General features: G+C 48.0%; 1 protein-coding gene across 6 annotated transcripts in view; it reads left to right on the plus strand.

Moving 5' to 3' along the window:
- Pitpnc1 (phosphatidylinositol transfer protein cytoplasmic 1) overlaps positions 1 to 16,920 on the plus strand; it is a 276,157-nt gene that overhangs the window by 176,629 nt on the left and 82,608 nt on the right. For all 6 annotated transcript variants that reach the window (XM_041635717.1, XM_041635714.1, XM_041635719.1 and 3 more), the window contains exon 5: positions 6,034 to 6,105. In XM_041635717.1, coding sequence (XP_041491651.1) covers positions 6,034 to 6,105 — 72 coding nt within the window. The remainder of the gene's footprint in view (positions 1 to 6,033; positions 6,106 to 16,920) is intronic.

A 16,920-nucleotide genomic window follows, 5' to 3' on the forward strand; every position in this document is an offset into this window, starting at 1 on the left:
TCCTTGGGCTGGACACCTCTCTCAGGTGTGCCCACTCACACACACACACAATTTCCTTTTGTTGTTGTTGTTTATTGTTATTCTCTGTGTAACAGCCCTAGCTGTCCTGGAACTAGCTCTGTAGACAGGCTGGCTTTGAACTCACAGAACTCTGCCTGCCTCTGCCTTCTGAGTGCTGGGATTTAAAGGCATGTGCCACCATCGCCTGACTCATACATATATTTTTAAGAAGTTAAAATATTTTCTTTTAATGAAGGAGAAAACCAAATAAACAAAACAAAAAAAAAACAAAGCAGGGGTGGTGGTGGTGCATGCCTTTAATCCCAGCACTCGGGAGGCAGAAGCAGGCAGGGCTGTTTCACGGAGAAATTCTGTCTCAAAAACAAACAAACAAAAAAGGGTGACAAAAGAGAGAGGAGGAAAATGGGAGGGAGGAGGAGGTCCAAAGAGATGAAGGCTATGTGATAAAGAGTTATATGTCCAAAATCAAGGATGCTTGGGTCAACCAGAAGTTGGAATAGGTTAGAACAGCTCCTTCTCTGGTTCTGTGGAGGGAGTGTGGTCTAGTCCATGCCTTGATCCCCGGTTTCCAGCCTCCAAGTTCATGGTGACTCATTTTAATGTCTCTAGGAAGTCATACAGGCCAGGAAAACCTTGAGGTTCAGTGTGTCTGTAGGCCTCTCACTGGGGGTGGCCCATGGCAGCTGGAGGTGTGGGAAGTTGGAAATAGAGGTGTTGGTTTGGGAAGGATCTTCCCAGAGTGGCTGTGGGAAAGGAGAAGCAGTTGAGGTGAGAAGGGAGAGGGTTTTGGGACAGCTTATGTCAGGATGCAGAGGGTGGGGGCTGCAAAACCAGCTGCTGTGCAGAATGGGGGAATAGCAACAGTGGGGGGCTCCCTAAGGTGTAGATGGAAGGCGATGCTGGTTCAGAAATACTTGGAGTTTGTCACCTCCATCCAAGACTGAGTGAGAAGAGGAGAGAGGCAAGAGGGGAGCCAGCAATCTCTGACATTTGGTGATGAAGACGGAAGCAGGGCTGGTTACAGATGGAGCAAGAAGCAATGAAAAATGTCAGCGTAGATTTGTTTGGAAGCATTGGACACTTTGGCCTAGAGAGATGATGGCCCAACGGTCAAAGAGCTCGCTCTGGTAGCACGAGGGCTTGAGTTTGGGTTCTAGCGCCCATGTAACGGCTAGGTGATCGTGACTGGGAAACATGAGCTCCGTGTTCATAGAGGGAAGGTGGAGAGGGCTAGAGGAAACAGGACACCTTCCTTTGGCCACTGTTTGCACACAGGTGTACATACACACATGCCATACCACACACACACATGCACGCACATGAGCACACGCCACATACACAATGCACGCACACATACACACCACATCACACACATGTGCAAACACACCACACACACAATGCACGCACACATACACACCATACCACACACGTGCAAACACACCACGCACACATCACACAAACACATCATACACACAAATAAAACATTTCTTGTGTTTTGGGGCCGTGAGGAGACAGAGAAGAAAATCAAGCAAGATTCCAGGGAAGCCATGTACAAATGTCTCTTTGTTCCCATACAGCTACTGTGTGCCGGGAAGTGAGCTAGAGGTTGCTTGTACAATCGTTGATCTTCTGAGCATGTCTATAGAGACAGAAGGATTGTCCCCTCTCTAGAAATGGGATAGCTGAGGCTGGGGATGGTTAACATCACGACATTTCCCTTCTGAGCCCAAGTCACTGACAAGAACATCAGGTCTTTTTATGTGGCGTTTTGCAATGGGGAAACGGTGATGCCGTTTTCTGATTCTTGAAGACTAAGAAGCAAAAATAAATAACGGAACGATTGGCAGTGGTGGAAGGAGGTTGTCGGTGTTTCCATGATAAGATCTCTGTCCTCATCAAACTGTGAAACTGAATTGTGAGATCTGGACCAGTGAAATGGCTCAGTGGGTACAGGTGCTTTTCACCACGTCTGACAACCTGAGTTCAAATCCTGCAGAACCCAAACTCCTACAAGATCTTCTGGTCTCTACAAACACTGACCTGCGTGGGACAAGCATTTTATTCATTTATGTATGTGTGTGCGCATGTGTGAATAGAGGCCAGAGGCTGACATTTGGCTCTCTTCCATAGTCCCTGTTCACCTTTTGAGACCTGGAGCTCGCTCACCTTGGCTAGACTGTCTGCCCCCAGTTGCTCATCTCAAAATAAAAATTTTTAAATTGAGAAGTGGCCCGCTGGTTAAGAGCATTTGGTGGCTCTTTCAGAGGACCTGGGTTCCATTCCCGGCACCCACTTGATGCCCACCAACCGTTTGTAACTCTAGCCCCCAGGTATTCATGCTTCCTTCTGACTCCCACAGATACTACATGCATGTGGTGCACAGACATATATGCAGGTGAAGCACCCGCACACAGAAAATAAAATAAAAAGTTATGAAACATTCTTAAAGATGAGCATCTCACGTAAGAGTTTAACAGCAGTTCTAAAACAGCTGGAGCCATAGAAGCTTCTGGTTTTCTTTACATTCAGTATGTGTGTGTGAGTGTGTGCATGCATGTGAGTGTGCACATGCACTTGCAATCATGGTGCACCTGCAGAGATCAGAAGACAATTTTGGAGGAGTCCAGGCATTTCTTCAGCCATTTGGGTTTCTGGGGCTTGAACTCACGCTGTCAGGCTCGGCAGGATGTTGCCTTCCCCACTGAGCCATTTTGCTGGACCCAGACTTCTGATTTGATCTTGAGATACTCTCAAATGCCAGCGCCCCAGGAAGGAGCCATCAGATAACCCAAAGGGATTGTCAGCCCCACCTCACCTGCCGCCCCTCAAAAAACAGTCTCCAACCCAGGACAGGGCTCCTCTGGTCGTCATTCTCCCGTTGCCTGACTGAGGGCAGGTGCACCTGCAACCCTGTGGCAGTCAGGGTTGCCATTCTGGTAGGAAAATAACCTCCGTCCTCCACTCGAAATAACAACACCTGCGAATTCTCATGCAAGCTTTTTGCATTTCATATTTGGGTTTGAAACCCGAATCCTGGGACTTATTTGCTTGACCTGAGTAAGTGCTTTAAAAGATCAGTTTGTGGTTGCGGTGGGGAGCCACAGGCTGGGGAGAGAACCCGGTTGGTTAAGTGCTTGCTACACAAGCGTGAGGACCCGAGTTTGGATCCCTATCCCACACGTCAAAAGCTGGGCGCATCGGTGCACTGTGGTGTGTGTGCTAGCGGAAACAGTCGGGAGCGATCCCTGGGCTCTTACACTGTACAATTTAGCCTGCTCAGCAAGTTTGGGGTTGAACAAGAGACTTCGTCTCAAAACCACAAAGTGAAAAGTAGTGGAGAAGGACACTCGGGAGCACGTATACACAGACACATAGGAACACATACAGGCGCGCATGCGCACACGCCTCCATGTCGTTTTTTTTTTTTGTTTGTTTTTTCACTTGGCTCCACAGACCGATTCACACCCTGCATTGCCCCTTCTCCCGCTCCTCATTGGATTGACCCTCGGATGAATCACAGCTTTGAAAGTACAAATATTGATTTCCCCCAAGGCTTGTTATCTTCAAGAGGGTCTCTCTGCAAGGACATCTCCCATGCTCACGAGTCAATCAAGGTTCTGCCAGGGGCCCCAGGGGTGCCGGAGTCTTGACTCATGATGAGCAACCCTCCTCGCTGGAAGTCCCTGGAAATGAGTGTGAGGGCAGTGGCTACCGAGTGAGAGGTTGGGCAGGAGACAGCCAGGAACGTGCTAATAAATCACCGCGGCGCCTCGGTCTCCATCGAGGCAATTACCGGGATCGGTTGTCTCCGTGGCTCCTTAGTCACGGCTCTGATTGCTTCTCTCAGATGAAGACGGACGGGGTAGATGCCAGGTGCACGCAGGCATGTGGTGTCAGAGAAATTAACCATGGCACGTCCTCTGCCTTCTTGTACAGACATCCCCGGGGTCTCAGCGAGGCTGACAGGAGAGTGTGGGTAGAGTGGAGGGGAAGCCCATGAGGTGCGGGTGGTATTAGTAGGACTTTAGCTGCTGCCCTTTTACCAGTTCCTACCCATGAATGGGGTATGACGCCAGGTTCCCCGCTGGAGCAGGCCACAGCAACAGTAAGCTGGTGCAATGCACATTGCTGGACCCCCATCTCTAGGCTCCAGAGTGGGCCCCTAAGCGTTACATTGCTAGCAGAATTCTAGGTGCTACGGTTGTCACTGGACTAGACACCCCCGCCGCCCCCCCCCCCCCTGCTCCGAGAACCACTGGGGGTACTAGTCAAGATCGTGGACCCTGGGACCAGGCTACATAACTTTTGGAACGGCTGTCGTAATTCACCAGCTGTGTGATTGTAAGCCATTTACTTAACCTCTCTATGGCTCCATTCCTCATCTTGAAAGGAGGGATGATAATATTAGCATTTAGCCCTTGGAGAATTTGCAAACCTTCAAGACCTTGGAAACATTCAGAAAATGCCTGTGTCAGAGAGCATAGCCTCTTGGGACTGTGACCAGAGAAAGCCATGTCTCTTATGTCTAATACCTGCAGGTCCCAGTGAAATCACTGGGTCATTTTAACTATTAGCCGTCCATCATATCTCTGGTGTCCAAGAACAATAATGTCCAGCTCAGTGCCAGGAGGGGGCTGGACACACCCATGTCCATCAACATCCTCTTCTTGGGCTGCCTGACCTTTTAAATGAGATACAATGGGGCCTGGTGAGCCAGAGACTCTCGGCAGCCTTGCAAATAAGGTCTCTGGCCCCCTGTGTTGCTCAGGCCTCTGGCAGCCTCATGCTGAGCCCTGCTCTTCACGAACTACTTGTTACTCCATTACAAGTGCATGTTTCAGTTCTGAAGATCATGCTCAAGACCTGGCACATGCTAAGCACATGCCCCACTATGGAGCTGTGCCCCTAGCCTCTTGACACCATGTTTTCAATTACATCATTTTATTTATGCTTTGTGACCTGTGCTTTGAGCCCCAGCACCCACATAAAGTGCAAGAACAGATGTGCCAGCTGGGCGGTGTTGGTACTCGCCTTTATCCTAGCACTAGAGAGGCAGAGGCAGGTGGGTCTCTGAGTTCAAAGCCAGCCTGGTCTGCAGAGCTAGTTCCAGGACAACCAGGGCTACACAGAGAAACCTATCTTTAAAAAAAAAAAATCAGGGTGCCTATCTTAACCTCAGTGCTGGCAATAGGGAGGCAGGAGGATGCCTGCAACTCACCCAGCCAACTTGGTGAGCTCTAGGGTCAGTGAGAGACCTTGTATGTCTTTAAAAAAAATTTTTTTTTAAAAAGCCAGACATGGTGGCATACACTTTTAATTCCAGTGGATCTCTGTAAGTTTGAGGCCAGCCTGGTCTACATAGTGAATTCCAGGACCATCAGGACCACACAGAGAGATGCTGTCTCACACTACCCCCACTTCCAAAATTGAGATGAAGAGTAATTGAGGAAAATATCCAACAGAGTTCATCAGCATCTGTATACTCACATGCATGCACGCTCACATGCACAGACGTCTGCATACACGCCACACATACTTGTGCTCACACACACCTAGCTGACCAAGAATCTCTGATCTCAAGGATGCACTGTGCCACCTCCCTCATTTTGTGTGCACATTAACGTAGGGGTTACGGTGGGGTCCCTGGGGAGCAGGTGAGCTCCGCAGACCTGGAGGTAGCTTCTATAACAGGCATCTGCTCTCCGTGGCTGGCAGTGGCTGGCAGTGGCTGGCAGTGGCTGGCAGTGGCTGGCAGCCGGCTTCACCGTACAGAGTGACTCTCTGGGAATGTGATTCCGCGCCATCCCCCTCCCCAACACTGCTCACCGACTTCCGGGAGAGATGACGCTCCTGGCGGTGGCTTCTCCTACAGACTGTGGTTATTGATGTATAATATATCTTACCATCTCTGCTACAGATCTATGCTCCCAACCTAACGGTCAGGCGAGCAGCCCCAAGCCACACTACAGACGTGACAAGCAGTGCTAATCAAAGTCTGCTTTTTCTCCGCAGTGCTCCTTCCTGCCGAAATTCTCCATCCACATAGAAACCAAGTACGAAGACAACAAAGGCAGCAACGACAGCGTGAGTAGCCAGCCCTCTTGTAGTCCTCTTACCCCGTGCAGCTCTCAAGTCTCGGCCTCTGAAGGTCACAGTAGCTCACCCAGTCCTGGCCGTCCCTGGGAGAGGTTCTGGCCTTGGACCTCTGGGGCCAGGCCTGGTGTACCTTATAGTCTAGCTTTCCTCCCTGCTAATGTGTGTGTCCTTCCAATGGGCCCCTTTGCAACGGAAGTGATCACCATGAGAAGTAGAGAGGACCATGGAAACTCAGAGTTCTCTGATTCCATTTCTGACTGCACCTTTCCAGTGCTGGGATCACAGGGCATGGGCTGCTACCACACTCAGCTCTGAGCAAACTCTGCTACTCATTGAGAAGGGTATGCCAAACACAATGGTCAGAAACAGGATCGGGAATGGGAGATGCTTGGGGCATGCTTGCTATAACAATATTGGCAAGGACTGACCTGGCCGATACCTGGTCATTTCTGCTTCTTGAATTATGACAGGCAAGCTGGACTCCTCGGGTGATGGCAAGCTACTTTGTTTTGTTTTGGTTCGGTTTTCTGTTCATAGGTATATGTGGATGATGCACCTGCATGTTCATGTGCGAATAGGTGTCTGTGTGCATTAGGACACATATGCACGTGTGTGATTGTGTGTAGATGGAGACCTGACGTTGATGTCAAAGGTCCTTCTGGATCTCTCGCTACTTTATTCATTGGGACAGCATCTCTCAGTTGAACTCAGAGCTGCCTGATATGGCTAGTCTGGCTAGCCCCTTGTTCCGGGGATCTGTGTCTCTCTTCTAAGGCCCTGGCCCTTGTACGGTAGTGTTTTAGTCACTAAGCCGTCTCCCAGCCTAAACTATTTCCCTCCCTCCCTCCCTCCCTTCCTCCCTTTCTTCCTTCTTTTATTTCCTTCTTTTTTTCAAGACTGAATTTCTCTGACTGTCCTGGAACTCACTCTTTAGACCAGGCTGCCCTCAAACTCAGAGATCCGCCTGCCTCTGCCTCCCGAGTGCTGGGATTAAAGGCGTGCGCCGCCACCACCCAGCTAATATACACAGTTTTTAAAACTTCAAATATGCAATGAAGAAAAAAGGTCCTAAACGAAAGGGAAGCCAAGAGTAACCCCACAATTCAGAGATGACTACCTATGTCCCTTGACTCACATTACAAGATATTGGTGTTTTTTTTTTTTAACCAGTTCCTCCCAGATGAAATCATATGGTATGCTATTTTTAAAACGGCATGGGGTACTCTTCCCACTTGAGGATCTATGTGTGGGCCAGAGGTCGACATCGTGTCTCTCAATCGCTCTGCGTTTTATTTTTGAGCACACTTCTCTCGCTGAACCTGGAGTTCTCTTACCTTGCTAGGCTGCCCCAGGGAACTGCCAGTCTCGGCTTCACTAGCACGGGGGGGGGGGGGGGGGGGTCGGGGGGTGGGGGGGGTCGGGGGTGTTACAGGCAAGCGGAAGGTTCTCAGGCCCAGCTTTCCTCACTGGTGCTGGAGTTCTGATCTCAGGTCCTCGTGCTTGGACAGCAAGCAGTTTGCGTCCCGAGTCATCTTCTCCCCAGCTCTCGTCTGTGGTTTCGAAGGTCTGCCCTGCCTTCTCCAGTTCAGTCCTGGCTGCTCGCTGGAGAGTGACATGAGCTTCAGTGTGCTGACAGAGCTATGGGCAATCAGGAAAAGCACAGTGAAAACCAGATGCCAGAACTGCTCTGGCGAGCACCACTGGGGGAAAAAAAATGTGGGTTTGGGGATGGAGAGATGAATGGTTCAAAGGTTAAGAGCACTTGCTACTCTTGCAAAAAAAAGACCCGAGTTCATTTGTTGCACTCATAACTGGCTATCACTCCAGTTCCAGGGGATCTGACATCCTCCCTCTTCTGGCCTTCCTGGTCTGGCGTGCACACGGTACACAGATGTACATGTAGGCAATATAGAAAATAAAAATAAAAGTAATTTTAAAAATAGTCCTTCCAAACAAATTCTTTTTCTCAGACTTTTTGTCTCTGAGTTTCATTCCGTGTGAGTTAACTCACATCAGCTCTCTCTGTGTGTATAGAGATAGCAGAGAGGGCGTCTTGAACCTCACAGATTGACAAGGCCCCTGCAATCTCGAGGCTTCCTACGCTCGCCTCTGCCTGGCCCCGCTGTCGGTTCTCCGTGTGTTGCTCCTGGGGCCACTGGAGCAGAGTCCCAGCTCCACTTGATCAGGCCCCCTTTTGGCTCTGCACCCTTCTCTAGCTTCCATAGTCAGCAGCTCCTCAATGTTGGTTCCAGGAGGAAGAAAAGGAAGGCTCTTATAAGTGTGTATTTATCTAATTTTAATGATGACAAGGTAGCTCTGCTCAGTAGGGGTCGAGTCCAAAGCCGTAAGCCCGTGCCTTGTTCTGCCTGGAGTCGAGGAGGCAGAAGGTAGAAGGCAGTGTGTTGTGTATTTGACTCATTATTTAATAAATGCGGTTCACCTCTGCCTCTTCTATGTACATGGTCTTATCATTCAGCTTCCATCCTTCGCGCGCCTCTCCGCGCCATTTCCACCCCTACCTGCCAAAATTTTAATGAAATGGATGCTGATAAGAAGCAATAATTAAATTGAAAGACTCTGGTGATAATCGCATTGATTAGTGGCTGAATGGAGTACATGTTGCTATCTTATTATCAGTTATCATCTCAGTCATAAATGTGATCCAAAACCCAGTAGAAACACATTTTCAGAATGATTAGACTGAAACATCTTCTCATTAAAGAAGAAGCTGCTAAGTGTATGTTTTTGTAAACCTGCAAACTGGTTCCATCAGCCGGGACACAATGGGGAAGTTGTCTTAAACCGAGGCCCGTTTATTTCATGCACAAACTGATGGGAACTATTTAGGCCTTAATTAGCGCCGGGGAGGATGGGACCACGCCAGAGCAAGGTTCTGTTGTTTGTTCAAGGCCATAAATCTAGACTGAGAGGCAGCACTCACCACTGCCTGGTTCTGCTGAAGGGGCGACCCCTCCTGTGACACCTGCTGCAGGGTGACAGTGTGCCAAGGGGTTAATGAGGGCAGCCTGGCCTCTGCTTCCGCTTCTAAACAAAGCAGGCACCATGCAAAGCAGCAGTTCTCAGCCCTGCTGTGCGCCAGGCTCACCTAACCTAGCTAGCTTGTTTGCTTGTCTGTCTGATCCAGGCTAGCCTTGAAATCCACACACAGGCCGGCCTCTCTCTTGGACCATCTTCTTCCCTGATCCTCTTAGCTGCTGGGATTATAGGCATGTGCCACCAAACCCAGCTCACCAGAGAACTTGTTTATTGCTAATACATTTAGTGTGTGTGTGTGTGTGTGTGTGTGTGAGCATGATACCATGGTGCACAAATGGAGTCAGAGGAAGGCCTGTAGGAATTGCTTCTCTCTTTTCTACCACATAGGTCCCCATACATCAGGCTCGGTGGCAAGTGTCTTTACCCGCTGAGCCATTTCACGGAGAAGTCTTAACTACTTAGAGCCCATCCCTCTGGGGCTTTTGTTTATTTGGGGACAGGTGCAGATTGTTCAAACACAAAGAATCTTCGGATACTCTAGAAAGCTGATTTCTCCACATGGGTTCTCCCCATCCGTGGCTGAGTCTCCTCTGTTCCCTTGGTGGGACGTTTACAGGATTCACCACCCTCACCCACCGTGATAGCCTAATCAGCGGTTCTAATGACGGCTTTGTGCTGACATCATCCTGAAAGCTGAGCTCCTGTCCACACCCAAGGGCCCATGATCTCACTGATCACAGGTGGAATCTGGGCATTACTATTTTTAACACCCTCCCAGGTGGATCGAAGGGGCAAAAGTGCTGAGCACCCACAGATTTATGTATAAATATTTAGTAAAGCAGCCTGTCCAAATGGCTCCACTTCTTCAGACCCGTGAAAACGGAAGCATCCCCAAAGGGTCTTTGTGGTCTGGGAAAATGGTTCAGGCTTGTAAGCGTGAGGGCCAAAGTTTGGAACCCCAGAAACATGCCTAAATGCCGGGTGGCTATGGAAGCCCACGTGTCATGCTAGCCTCAGGAGGTGGAGATGGCTCCTCAGAGCAAGCAAGCTGACTAGCAGTAAGACTAGCCATATCAGAGAGCCAATCAGGTTTGGTTAAGGGACCTTGCCTCAAGGCTAAGGTGGCAGGGTATTCCCAAAGGAACCCAACATCAACCCACATGTGTGTGTGCGTGCACAAATACAGACACACAACTCACACACACAAATACAGACACATTCACACTTAAGAATGGAGGGGTTGCTTTTTGTAACCTTCAGCCTGCCTATATTTTGTTAGCCATATGTGTCATCAAGGACCTAATTCCTCCTCGAGCCAAGTTCTCTCTCTGGTAAAAAAAAAAAAAAAAAAAAAAAGGAAGGGTGTCTCTCTTTTCCAGTTCCAGGAAATTAAGCTATCTCACAGAGCCATCCCTGGAAGACATATTCACAGTGTGGAATTTCTAGTCAGCCTGTGTTGTAATGAAAGATGGTGGCACTGTTCCTTATGAGACAGGCAGATAGATCAGGGCTCGCGCCCATCTCTGACCATATGCCGTTCCTTTGGCCAGTCAGAGACTCTGTTTCTTTATGAAGGAATATGAACTTGATAATGCTGGCGAGTGTGGAGGATTCCTGGAGCTGAGTTTGCAGGAAACCACCACCGAAGCTAGAGAGGTACTGTGTACATGTCTGATGTCCCCATCACCTCCATGGTGGCCATACTAGTTAACGGTGTGTCCCTGATCAAATTTTGATTTGGTCCAAATTGTCAAACAAACATTTTGGGACTTTTCTTTTCCACCCTCTAGTTTCCAAATAACAGACATGGAGACTAAATACTAATTACAAATGCTCAGCCAATAGCTCAGGCTTCTTACTAACTAGCTCTTACGACTTAACCCACTTCTATTCCTCTCTGTGCTGCCACATCGCTCCCGGCTTTAGCGGTCTTCCAGCACGTCTTGCTCCCGCTGTATCTCCTGATGCTCTTCTGACACCACCCTTAATCTTCCCAGAATTCTCCTCATCTGGCTTTCCCAGTCTCTCCTGCCCAGCTGTATGGGCCAGTCAGTTCTTTATTAACCAATGAGAGCAATACATATCTGCAATGTACAGAGATTGTTCCACAGCGACAAGTTTGGGAATTTTTGTCTGTTGTTTTGCTTTGCTATTATCCAAACCAAGGTAGTGGCTTGGGTTGAAAAGTTAGCCATGGACAAAACCAAAAGAAATGGATATGTTTCAAAACATTTACTTTCTGTTGGAATTGATATGGTGTACGAGAAAGCGGCAAAAGAAGGATGACCTTGGGGTTTCTTGCTTTAGTCTTTAACTGGGTCAATGATGGTGTCGCTGTTCTTCCCGGGGAATAGCGGAGAGACATATTCTGAGAAGTAAATCAAGATGATGTCTGAGGTTCCATGAGACCTTCAAGTGGAAATGACAAGTAGGATGGATATACGAAGTCACGGTTCATAGGGATTTAGACCACGATTCAGGTGGATATGGGTAAAATTATCCAGGGAGACAAGAAACAAAATATAGAAGGTTCCAGAACTCTAGGGTCCCGAGAAAGACCTTCCGTGGCTTTCAAGTTTCAGTCAGCTTCTGATTGTTCTACACTCCTTAGTCATCTCTTTGTCTGTGGTTCTGGGGTTAGAAGGCAGGGTTTTGTCCATGCTAAGCAAGTACTCTAACACTGAGACACAGCCTCCCTCAGGCCTTGTTTTTTAAGTGTGTGTGTGTGTGTGTGTGTGTGTGTGAGAGAGAGAGAGAGAGAGAGAGAGAGAGAGAGAGAGTTGTCAATGTCATGTGTCTTTCTCAACTGCTCTCCACATTATTTTTGAGGTAGGGTCTCTCACTAAACATAGAGATCACTGCTTCACTTTGAGTGGCTCCCTGTGAGCTTTGGGGACCCTCCTGCTTCCATCTCCCCAGCACTGGGAGTGCAGCACATGTAACTGTCCCCCCCTTTTCCATGGCATCCTGAATCAGGGTCTCACACAGTTGCCCAAGCTAGCCCTGAACTCCCTTTGTAGCTCAGGCTGGCCTTCAAATGCTCCTGCCTCAGCCACTTCAGTAACTGGAACTACATGCCTGTACTACCAGGCATGACTTAAGACTCATCTTTTCTTTTTGATTTTCATTTATTTCTCTACATGTATGGATGTTTTGGCTGCAGGTACATCTGTGCACCACATGTATGCAGTGCCTGCAGAAGGCAGAAGGGGGATCGGGTCCCCTAATAACTGGAGTTAGAGAGTTTCGAGCTACTATATGGGTGCTGGAAATCAAAGCTGGGTCCGCTGGAGGAGCATCCGGTGCTCTAACCACTGGGGAATCTCTCCAGCCTTTTAAGACTCATTTTAAATCACCGGAGTCGTTCTTGGCTTTAGGATATTACACCATCTCGTTTAGTTAACTGCAAATCTTACCGGAGAAATCAAATTTCATCTCTGCGGGCCTCCTTTAGGTGAACTGCGTAAACAGTTTGACACTTTCACTGGTCTCATGGAGATATGGCCAGAAATAGTCCCATCCTGAGCGACCTTGGGAGTCACCAACTCGAGGTCAGGGCATCTGTTGTTTCAGGAGAGCGGGGTTTACCCCGGGCTGGATCTCACACTGGTGATCACCAAGTTTATTTCATGATTTGCATTTGCAACCTCCAGACGGCAACGCGCTAGAGCAACTTATTAACACCTTGCAAAAGTGTACTGAAATTAATCTATGAGGCAGGGCTGCCAGTGGGAACCACAGCGCCCAGATTCCAGGTCTCTGTGGTGGTCGTCTTCTCCTTCAGTGGCTTCTAACCGAGGATTATAGGGGGATGAAAAGACACCTGCTTTATTTTTAGACATGTCTTCAACCTTTATGGTTCTGTTTTTAACCTTAGATTTTTTTTTTTATTGCCAGACACCTACAAAATCCTCACTCTTCTCTATTAAATCAGTACATGACAAGAAATAAATAAGACTGCACGAAACACCCCCACTTTCAGTTTGGGAGGCTTTTATCTGCTTGGGTCTATGAGGTGGAAAGTCAATGACGTTCATCAATCCCTGTCCAAAAGTATTCTTTTTTGTTTTTTGAGACAGGGTTTCTTTGTGTTGCTTTGGAACCTGTTCTGGAACTCATTCTGTAGACCAGGCTGGCCTCGAAGTCACAGAGATCCACTTGCCTCTGCCTCCCAAGTGCTGGGATTAAAGGTGTGCACCACTACTGCTGGTCTCAAAAGTATCATTCTAAGAACAATAGAAACACATCTCATTTGATTCCTGAAGATGTGGCCTTTTCTATTTGTGATATGAAAACTGGATTTTTTAAGCTATTTTCTATTTGTTTTTCTTCATGTATGAATGTATTGTCTATATGTATGTGTGTGTGCCACATGCTTGGAATGTCCATGGAGATCAGAATTCCCCTGTAATTAATTATTGGTGGTTATAAACTACCATGTGGGTGCTAGAAACTGACCCCAAGGTCCTCTCCAAGAGCAGCCAGTGTCCTTAACTCCTGAGCCATCTCTCCAGCCCCATGAGATCTGGATATGTAAAATAACAAGCAAAGAGTGGTCACTCCTAACCACTAGCTCAGCAGGTAAGAGTCTGAGGCAAGAGGATTGCCTTGAGTTTAAAGCCCACCTGGCCTATTTAGTGAGTTTTGTGCCAACCCAGGCTACAGAGTGAAACCCTATTTCGAACTAGTAAACAATCAAACAAACATTGTCAAAAAAAGTTTTGCCAGGGTGAAGGTCGGCTGTCCGAATCTGAGGTCACAATGCCACCCGGAGTTATTCATCCTTAGTAATAGATACGGCTAAAATAGTGGTTGCTTTCTATGTGACCTCTTTCACCCATGTTGGCATAAATCTGGAAAGACCCACCTCTGCTGGCTGTTGCCATTTTTACCAAAACAAGTAACCAGCCCAATGCAACATCATCAAAGAGAGCGTGGTGAGCCATAGGTGGGACCCTGGGAGTCGGAACTAGAAAGGAAATTACCAAGTGTGAAGTGTCACGATCTGGATGGCCACAGTGCAGCTACCACAGCAGTGGCGCGCGGTCGGTGGGTGCCAAAACCAGCGAACCACCCTTTTGCTGGAGGACAGACTCTCCTGCCACTTCGGAGATTACGCCTTGATTCTACACCCAGTCCCACAGGAGCACAGTTCACATCGCACAACAAGGGACCAAAGGGACATCATCTGCTTTCCACTGGGACCCGCAGAGAGCCATACACCCTTACTCGAGGGTGTTCCCTCCTCGGGGTTCATCTTGCCTTCAGTCACAATGAAATAAGCAAACACAACTGAAGAGACAGAAAACCTGGCCACAACTCTTGAGTTTTGGAAATAGGATCTCTTTGTTTCCCAGGCTGGCCTTAAGCTTGTAGTAAACCACCTGCCTCAGCTTCCCAAGGTCTGGGGTTCCAGGCATGCAGCACCACTCCCTGCTTCTTGATACCGGGCATGTGGTGGATCATGCTCATGGGGTAGGTAGTGCTTGTCCTAAATTGATTATGAAATCAAATGGAAAAAAATAAAAGACCAAAAATAGGACAGATTTTGATCAAAGAACAAAAAAGAGATTTTTATCTTTCTCTTTGTGCTCTAGACACAGAGAAAGTAGAGTCAGTTGATACATAATAAATCAGGTTTGATCCTTGGGACTCATGGGGGCAGGAAAGAACCGACTCCCACAAGTTACCCTCTGACCGTCACGTGTGTACTGTGTCACACATCATCCGCATACACTTATGACAAATAAGTATGATAAAATGTCAAATAATTTAGGAATGTTTTCCTTATGGAGTATTTACATATTATATAACCAATTTTTTTTTAAATATACAGACAACACATGTACCATGGTTGTCAGCCTAGAGAAGGAGCAGAAGAGATTTCAGCTTGTTCTTTGTGTGTGTGTTGGGGTTTTCTTAGATAGCACAACCTGGTCTCAGACTCAGTGCATAACCCAGCATGGCTTTGAGTTCATGATCTTCCTCCTTTGGGCTCCAAAGTACTAGGATGACAGTCATGAGCTACCATGGCAGATTTACCTTTTTTAATTTTGAAAAAGGATACCCGTTCAAGTCTTGTTCCATGAGACACAACACCACCACCACCCCACCCCGCAGCTTTCTAGAATCCATTCTCAGCCCCGTCCACTAGATTTGCAATTGTTTTCCAAATATTTCTCTATTTTTTTTGTCCTTACAAGAGACCTAATTGCTGTGGGAAACCACTGTACTTCGCTTTAAAAAAACAAAGCCCAGCTCTCTTGTTTATTTACCTAGATCTTTGTGTTTATGTTTACGGAGCCATTTTTGGTACTTATGTGGATGGATCGCTCATGACAGATGGTAGCCAGCAACCTTTGGGTCTTGAAGCGTTTTGGATGAGGACACTTTAGGAGTCTGCCAAAAGCTAGCAGCTGGCCAGACCCACTCAGCACACTGTGATGTACCAAGTTCAGCAAAATCACTGACTAGCCTTGAGCCAAACAGGGCAGAACAGTGCTCTGCAGCCCAGAGCTCATGAGAGTTCATCAGCCAGAACATCCCAGACGACAAATGAGGAAACACGGCTCGGGTCAGAGGACTCACGGGAGGAAACAGTGAGATGACTCACAGCCAGTCAATGGCGGCTCTTTTTCTTCTCTTGGACTTCAGTCGTGGGAATGGCTCGCGAGTCAAACTCATGCAGCTCTATGAATGGTAAAATTCATCTGGATGGCAGATGCTAAGTTGGCGCATTCCTGACGCCCGCGGTCCCCACGCTTTTCTCACTGAGCTGAGCCATCCTCAGAGACAGTCACCAAGCTGGACGAGGGTGTGTGGTCACTGGCTCAAGTACCAGACCCTCTGTATGATGACTCCCTGCCAGGAAGATGGCCTCTCTGACTTTATACATTGTTCTTCCTTGGGTCTCTTTCCCGTGGAAAGGATTTTGGTTGGCACAGCCCCTCTTCCCCCTCAAGGGCCACCTGTCATATTATTCAAGCCAGTACTCAACACTAGAGAGACAGGATAGTGATCGGATGAGGACTGCAAGGTCTGGAATTGAACAGGCAGAACTTTATTCCCAGCTCAACCACTTAGCTGGTTTAGACCTGTTCTGTCATTTCCTTGTGTCCTTGTGGCCCTGGCTTGACTGTTCTGACTCCTGAGGTCCTCACGCCTTAGTACATGCTGACCATGCCGTGTTCTCAGAACAGCGATTACTGCACACAGTAGGTCTGTAATTCGCTTGTGGTCGCTGGCATGTCCTTGTTTTATCAATTCTAATGTCATCGTCTTTCGTGTTTTAGCAACCCTGGTGGCCATTAGCGCCTTGTAATTAGGAGTGACAGCCCCCGCCGTCTCTGTGTGGTCCGGTGGTGCTGACGTCAGTTCCACACATGAGTGCGTCCCATCTCTTGCATCCCATGGAGGATGTTGAGTGTCCTTTGTGAATGCATGAGTTAGTTACTTTTTAAGGTTTTTCTTACTTATTTGCGGTACGTGGGTATTGAGACGCTCCTGGGTGGTAAGAGAGTAGCCGGCGGGAGTCAAGCTTCTCACCGCCCAAAGCGTGGAATCTGAGTCTCTCTGTTTCTTGCACCACAGTGCACTTTCCAGCTTCTGGGTGACTCTCCTGTCTCCAGCTCTCATCTCACCGCAGGAGCAGTAGAATTACAGGCACCGGTCACTCCATCTGGCTTTTTTTTTAATGGATTCCATATTGTCAGGGTTGTATGGCAAGCAGTCTTACTGCTGAGGCATCTCACCAGCCAATGAATTAGAGACTTTCGTTTTTCCAAATACCTGACAGGAAAAGCTGAA

This window comes from Microtus oregoni, unplaced genomic scaffold (assembly GCF_018167655.1).
Source record: "Microtus oregoni isolate MIOR12 unplaced genomic scaffold, Mior012 000048F_ref0000485, whole genome shotgun sequence".
NCBI classification, from domain to species: domain Eukaryota; kingdom Metazoa; phylum Chordata; class Mammalia; order Rodentia; family Cricetidae; genus Microtus; species Microtus oregoni.